The 8,538-nt window shown below is 39.3% G+C and overlaps 1 protein-coding gene across 1 annotated transcript in view; it reads right to left on the bottom strand.

Annotated features, from left to right (window-relative positions):
* Positions 1-8,538, bottom strand: part of SARC_00555 (hypothetical protein) — a gene marked incomplete at its 3' end in the record, with an annotated part of 40,017 nt that overhangs the window by 27,058 nt on the left and 4,421 nt on the right. Inside the window, exons 6-17 of the mRNA XM_014305740.1 lie at positions 8,194-8,287; positions 7,679-7,770; positions 7,359-7,521; positions 6,315-6,405; positions 4,948-5,020; positions 4,366-4,448; positions 3,794-3,900; positions 3,137-3,280; positions 2,364-2,449; positions 1,328-1,412; positions 709-883; positions 295-431 (exon numbers count right to left, since the gene is read on the bottom strand). Of these exons, the coding sequence (XP_014161215.1) occupies positions 295-431; positions 709-883; positions 1,328-1,412; positions 2,364-2,449; positions 3,137-3,280; positions 3,794-3,900; positions 4,366-4,448; positions 4,948-5,020; positions 6,315-6,405; positions 7,359-7,521; positions 7,679-7,770; positions 8,194-8,287 (1,330 nt within the window). The remainder of the gene's footprint in view (positions 1-294; positions 432-708; positions 884-1,327; positions 1,413-2,363; positions 2,450-3,136; positions 3,281-3,793; positions 3,901-4,365; positions 4,449-4,947; positions 5,021-6,314; positions 6,406-7,358; positions 7,522-7,678; positions 7,771-8,193; positions 8,288-8,538) is intronic.

Here is an 8,538-nt window from a genome sequence, read left to right as displayed (position 1 = left end):
TACCATCACACCATTAAAGTACCAAACATACCATCACAACCATTTAAAGTACCAATACCATACACAACAATTAAAGTACCAAACATACCATACACAACTAATTTAAAGCACCAAACCCATTTAAAGTACCAAACATACCATCACAGCCATTTAAAAGTACCAAACATACCATCACAACCATTTAAAGTACCACACATACTGTCACAACCATTTAAAAGTACCAAACATACCATCACAACCATTCAAAAGTACCAAAACATACCATCACAACCATTTAAAAGTACCAAAACATACCATCACAACCATCAAGGCACGGAATTCATCCATCCACGTGTTGAAATGAGACATCTGGTGCTCACGCAAATCCTCGATGAGCTTTCGCCAATTCTCTTTATCCACTTCGTCCATGGTGTGGCGGTGCTGCGCTTGTTCTATAAATAGCACAGGCCAAGAGTAGGTGAACGTCAGGAATATCGGAGAAAGTGAACGCGTTGCTGTGGTCTACACATAGCATAAAAATATATGGACTCTACATACACAAAATCTGTATATAGACTGTGCATACATAGAATCTGTATACAGACTCGACATACATACCTATTCAGCCATAACAATGAACAGATGGCTACGCGGCTAAACTAATACACATACACACACATAGATACGATATAACCCCTCTGGCCAATGCATGCGTACACCCAAACACACCCGCTTCATGTCGCTCCTCATCCATGACCTTCCAGATGGTCTTCTCATAGATCTTGACGAAATCATTGCGATTGGTCTCCTCTAACATCACCAACTTTCCAGCGTTTTTGCTCAGAAAATTTGTGTTGTAGGTAGTCAGCAACCGGGAGAGGAACCGTTTGGGCACCTCGGGATTCTGCCGTGTATGGAGTGTGTACTTATTTGTTAGTCTGGGTTCATGAATATATATGTACAGATGATATTATCGTGCGTATACATATATATATATATATAAAATATATTATATATAAAAATATATACATATATATATAAATATATATGTATATATTAAACATATACACACACACACACATATATATATATATATATATAAATATATAAATAGATATATATACATATAATACACGTCTATATATATGTATAAATATATATTGTATATATATATATACATGTATATATATATAAATAGATAGATATATATACATACATTATATATATATATAATTTACAAAATTTTTAAATTTATATAGATATAGATATAGATATAGATATATATCAATAAAAATAAATAAATAAAATATAATGGATGTATATCACACGACATAATTTGTACACATACCTCGTAATCGAAATACGATATATCGTCCATTTCGCTCTCCTCCATGTCATGCGTCAGTGCCGTGGCCTTGTCCATACATAGATCTCTGTGGAATTCGTATAATCAGCATATGCAATCAGTGCACCGGAATGTATGCGGTTTATTGTAAACTCGTTTTTCTAAACGTTGAGCAAATCTCATGTACTTGCTTTCACGGGACATGGCACAGACAGTTAGGTATGCACATCACAGCGGATATATTCGTGGAACTTGACACTTGACACGGGTAGATAAATGGGTGAGTCGATCCCAATAGCACTGCGATACGACAATACTACGAATTGGCATGTTCCTGATTCAAAAATAGATTATATGGGTGTGTCGGTCCAAATAGTACTAGAGCACTACGAATTGGCATGATTCTGATTTAAAGAATCGATCACAGTACGTGCATCGAAATACGGGTCAACTTTTTGAGTTCGCCTTGGGCACGGGTTCTCAAACTATAAACGTAAATGACAATGAAAACGTATCGCTCGGCAGATATCGAGATACGTCTATACAGTCTGATCCTTGCAGCAGGGATAGCCATCTGCGCTCTCGCGTGTACGTATATATTGATCGATACACGTAGATACATAAATACACATGCATATATGGACACGTATATATCCGTACAATATTCAATGCTTGCAATCAGCGAAAGTATTAGTGTTCGAAGCCATGCTTTAGTATATAGTGATACTTCGTAGCACCTAAGACATACTTAGACATACTTAAGTATGTAGATATACTTGGTTGTATCTAAAACATACTAAAACATACTATAATATGTACATATACTTGGTTTTTAGGGTATTAAGGGTTTTAGAAACATGTAAAAAAAAAAAAAAAAACGTACTAAAACATACCTTAGTATGTCCGTATACTTGGTTGTGTCTGAAAATACTAAAACATACTATAGTACGTATAAAAACTTGATTGTATCGAAAATATACTAAAACATACTATAGTACGTACATAAACTTGGTGGTATCGAAAACATACTAAAACATACTTTAGGATGTCAATATCGGCAAAGTTGAGGCGGATACCGATGGCATGTATGGTTGATCTCCGGTTCGAGTACTCGTTCTGAAACGACTGTGACATGAGGGCAAAACAATAGCATAGACGTGAGTGCCGTTTACTATCACTCTGTACTAACACACACTACGGAAACACAGAGCATATAAGTGAAGAGGATTTAGTCTCTGGCGGGCCTGGGCACTCGGTTATGGATACTGAAAAAGAGACAGTCACCCCAACCGTAGAGTATATGCGTTAGCAAAGTAGCATACATGCACTTGGTGGCAAAGTGTGAAAACGTATATACGCTTATCAGCTGTATAGGGCGGGATCGTCCGGAGTTTGACCAACAACAAAACGGTATGCATCCATATGGGTGTTTCATGACATATCCCCCTTTTTATATTGAAATGGGTGTGCATTATACGTTGCAACTGTCAGTCATGCTGTACGTAAAAACATTCTTGCAATTTGTGAGTGAGAAGCAAAGCGGGTCGTAGGTTCACGATTGTAAGTGCTAGGAGCAATAAACATGCACAATAACAGGTTTATGGCTTCAACAGTGTGCGTGCACGCAGAGATTTGTTTACAATAATAGGAAACGGTACGTAGCAATGCGTGACATGAAAGTGCACTACTAAAATCATGCTACATAATGTTTTTTATCGGATGTTTCAAACACATGCCTGTATATATATAGGGTTTTAGGGTTAGGGTATAGGGTTGTTTATACATACACCAAACACGTGAAACGACAGCTACCTCGTCAATCTGTTTCTGAATGGCCAATTCAGGACAACACACGCACGCAGCGACCAGATTCTGATACAGTGCCATATCCTCCTCGGTACCATTGAACACTTGGGACATCTCTCGCAATCGCATAGACAACCCTACATTGTCACCCTGGAGAGAGCCCGCCACGTGTAGGTAGAAAGAGATTTGATAAGCAGCAGCATATATATATATATATATATACACATATACATGTGTTATTGATGTAAGGGGGGGTGTCTGCGTTGAAGGGTCGCTGTGTGATTGCATAGACTACTGTGCTATTAAATATGCGTGTCAGTGGAAGTGATCTGTTGAGCGTGCGCTCGACGTCAATAGAAATGACACGTTTGGTGACGTGAACTTGCCGATACGTGCGATATACAGCTGTCAGATAAGACACTGATATTAGTCGCAGTAGACTGTTCCAAACTTCCATGGGAGAGACATTAGCGGACTCTCCTACAGATTCAATCTTAATATTCACAGTAATCGGTGCCTGTGTTCCTAAGTTTAAAAGGCGTTACATAAGATGTGCAAAACAGAGGACAGGAAGCTATAGTTGTCCTATGTAGTATGTATATAGCCCAGCAGCAACCATAAAACAGGTGCATGTGTCCTGATGTGTGAACGAGGTTTACATACCTTTTCCACGATGGAGAACCGCACGCGTTCGGGGTTGATGTACGCGTTTTTGCGTTTAATCTCTGCGGTGACCTCCACCAGAATCTCGTTAGGATCCAGTCGCTTGTCTGTCAGTGTGAAACGGTCAACGTTAATAGGGACGCGTTACATCAGGTGCATCATATAAAGGTGACGAATGTATGCGTGTCTGTGAGTGTTTGCGACACTTTGAGAATTTGCCAAATTTCAGTCAATGCAGAATTACTAATCCAGAACTAATAATTCAGAACCAAAAAAATAAATAAAATTAACAATGCAGAACTAATAGCGCAGAACAGACAATACAGAACCAAAAAATTCAAAACAAATAATGCAGAACTAATAGCGCAGAACAGACAATACAGAACTAATAATGCAGAACCAAAAAATTCAAAACAAATAATGCAGAACTTATAGCGCAGAACAGACAATGCAGAACTAATTCAGAAACAATAATACAGAACTAATAATGCAGGACTGGCAATGCCAATGCAGTACATCATATATTATATGAATTAATATATTCTGATTTTTATTAATATCCGCGCACTTACCGTTCTTTCCCGGGGCCGACACTTCGATTGCCAATGGGATCACTTTGTCGTCAGGCAGATCGTTTTGCCGGTTGTACTTGACTCTGCAATCGATGATACGAATGAGTGTGAGCAGGTGTTTTAAACTGTATGGCTAGAGAGTTTCGGCCACCAAATTGGTACGACACTTATAAAGTACGAATACAGGGCACTTACACCTATGCGTTCGACAGCAGACGGGCATGTCCTAAGTATGTGTGTAGTGTACGAGTATGAATCAATGTGTTGCGTAAGTGAACTAAATATTGATGCACACACACATTGGTAACACTAGTCGTGCAGATCCGCAAGCGCTTGCATGAATGAACTAATATAATTATAAGTATAATTATAATTTATATATATATATACATTTATATATATATATGTATGTATGTATGTAGGTATGTATGTTTGTATGTATATATATATGTATATAAATATATATATATATATATATATAAATATATATAAATATAAATATATATAAATACATATGCAGGTACGCACGTATGTCTGGGTAGTCTACATACATACAGAAAAGCCTAGTACACTCATGCATACCTTGCCTTTTCAACCATCTCTAGCGCTGTGATGTCACGAGGCACTGAGAACAACGCGCGATTGACCTTGCTTACTGTAATGGTAAATACCGGCAGTTATTAATAGAACAAATCATGAGCCTGGCAATAATATAGTAGGTATTGTATAGACTTGGATATCTTGCAATCATAAAGATCCGCAAGAGAAAGACAGACGCATCAGTTTCCAGTACAAATTTTCGATGCCGGTTAAGTGCAAGAGGAACAAACTCTCGGAAAGATACAGAGTTTGGACGCTCCTAAATTATTATCCGACATGTACAGTACAGACATACTTCTAATCGGAGTACGGTCAGATACGATGCTCAGAGACAATACGACTTTGTTTGTGAGACAATACGACTTTTTTGTGAGAGATAATACGACTATTTGTGAGACAACACGACTTTTTTGTGAGAGATAATACGACTGTTTGTGAGACAATACGACTTTGTTTGTGAGATAATACGACTTTGATTGTGGGACTATACGACATTGATGTGGGTGGCCACCTCAAGCAGACCTGCATATGTTACCCAACAACACAACCCAGGTCATCAGATTGAACATGACAGAGGTATATTGTAATGCGTAGACATACACAAACGGCAGGGTGAGGTGGACAACCCAACCAAGTGTTTACAAGACATGTAAAGGAGAGGTTTGTTGTTTAGCTTGCTGTCTACCTGTACTCGGATAGGTTATCGCTGGGTGTTCCGTGTACAAGGAAAGTGAACAGTAGTGTTACCACGATCAACAGAACTGTGCTACATTGAAACACAAGTGGGGTATGGATAATTCAATCCGGCACATACAAGACATGTCAAGAAATCTACAGCGATCATCTGTACCTGCTCACAACCACAAGTATCTCCATACCAATTTGCATTAGTAGCTGTATATGCTAAGGTGTGTGTGTGCGTGTGTATATGCACGTACGGATTGATTTACTAGGCATATGAATCCTTGCGCGCACAATGTGGTAAATCATTGCATGCATAGCGATGGTGCCCACGTGTCCTTCATTAACTAATACATCGCGCCGCACATTCACCTTATATAAGCAGCAAACGTATAAATGCCACGTGTATGTTTGCATCCACATGTATATGCATATGTATCCGAGCAACCTGTGCTTGAATAAATGCAACGTAATATGTTTACGCTTATACGCACATGCTTCAGCAGAGCCTATAGTGTATAGGCGATGCCAGAAACCTCTACTATGCCGATATGAACAATGCACAACTATAAATTCACATAAACATTAATATATATATATATATACGCACATATACATATACATACACACACATATATATATAATGAATCGACTTCAGCAGAACTTACAGTGAATTGAAATCATGACTTCGGCTTTCTCGGCCTGTAGTGCAAGTATAATTGTGTCTCTACTGTACAGCCCGGGGTGTTCCTCGTTCATCTGCAGGTGCAGATCGGCAAACCAACCCGAAATAAACAATTTGAGACTTTTAGGTTCAGAAGCAACAATCCCAAAATGAAACCTTTGTTCTTTTTGGGTTCAAAGATCCGATGCCTGAGTACATATCTACCATTTCCCCTTACGGTATCCTTCCTTTCCCCATGACTCGAAAGAATCAAGTATGTGGGTTGGTTGATAGGAGTCCTGGGTAGGTGAACAGCCACCTGCCCGGTCACACTTAACAGAGACTCCAGGCTACACGCGTGGGGCAATGAACAAGGTACGATCGGTGCAACCATCTGATATCCTACCATACCATTTAGCCGCACTCACTAAGTGTCAGAATGTGCAGTATAGCCTCGTACAGTTCTACGCGCGGAAAGAGATAAGTGATTGCAGAGGAATGAACCAGCCACTCTCAGCACTCAGCAGCCGTAGATATGGCGCTCATACTGTGCCGACTGCAGCCGCAACTAATCTATCTGTCGATATAGTCACATAACACCCAAATGTGTCGGTACATACATCTACAATACAATTTTGTTGACCTGGCCATCTATTTATAGATATAGCCACATAACACCCAAATGTGGCCGTACATACATCTACCATGCAACTTTGTTGATCTGGCCATCTATTTATAGATATAGCTACATAACACCCAAATGTGTCGGTACATACATCTACCATGCAATTTTGTTGATCAGGTAATCTATTTATAGGTATAGCCACATAACACCCAAATGTGGCCGTATATACATCTACCATGCAATTTTGTTGATCAGGTAATCTATTTATAGATACAGCCACATAACACCCAAATGTGGCCGTACATACATCTACAATACTATTTTTTGGCAGATATGGCACTCTATTTATAGGTATAGCCACATGAGACCAAATATTACCAATACACACATGCACCCCCCCTCACACCCAGCATCCTGCCCTACCATTTTGTAGATCTTGCTTAGCGCCAGCAAGGGCAATTCATCATCGAACAGTTTGCGGGGGGGTTTGGTGGGTGCCTTGAGTATGATGAACAAGTTGCCGTCCACAGTCTTGGATGGTGTACTGGCACTGTGCCGCTCTCGCGCCTGTGCACACAACTCCACACTGCATGATAGTGGTGGAGGGGAAGACAAGTGTGTGTGATCTGATCGGTCACTATTTTTAGAGGAGGAGCCAGTGTGTGATCGTAAGCTACACCCCTAACTCTAGACCACAAACCCAAACCCTGGATACGGAACCTTAAACCCTGGACACGACATACGTCTGAATGTCACTCGGCACTTTGAACACCTCCACACTCTCGTCCGGCATTGTGACACGCACTTCTGTCTCAGTGGGTGCGACCGCCTTTACCTTTACACGCGTGAAGAGTAGGAGAAAACGACGATAAATGAAACACATATTTTCGTAGTAAAAGTATAGAGGACCCGTTGGTATATATATATATATATATATACATACATATACATATATATATATATATATGTATGTATATATACATATACATACATACATACATACATATATATGCGTGTGTGTGTATGCAGAAACGAGCAGAGTCTGATAAAGTAGCCACGTACACTAGTACGTGGACTGTAGTAGTCTGCAGCATCTCCGGTTCTGAATAGATACATGCAGGTCATTCGAGATAAGGGAGATTCACATGTACACCGAAGCATGTATACGATCACGATCGTGCATGTTTATAGGATTATGTAGAAGTACAAGAACGTGTAAGCATAGATAACCTGTAGTAACGTCAGCCAACTCATTTACCTCATGCTGCTTGGCTTTCTGGGCGGCCGAAGCGGCTAGGGCAGCACTCATTCCCAGACCCAGAATGTCCTGCGGGGCAAGAGTAGCCATAGACCTGTGCATAGGTAGAAAGGACACGTTTTATGGAGACATATACTTCGTTAACGAAATCAGCTACTTGAGTTATATTGCTACGAATGGGCAATCCACAAGGCGGTGTAGCTGTATTTCCGATGTCATATATATATATATATATTACTTTATACATATATACTTAAAGGTATACATCCATATATATATATATATATAATATAATATATATATATATATAAACGTATATATATATATATGTATAAATATATATAC

Source organism: Sphaeroforma arctica (assembly GCF_001186125.1).
Source record: "Sphaeroforma arctica JP610 unplaced genomic scaffold supercont1.18, whole genome shotgun sequence".
NCBI classification, from domain to species: Eukaryota; class Ichthyosporea; order Ichthyophonida; genus Sphaeroforma; species Sphaeroforma arctica.
This window is presented reverse-complemented; position numbering and strand designations above follow the sequence as displayed.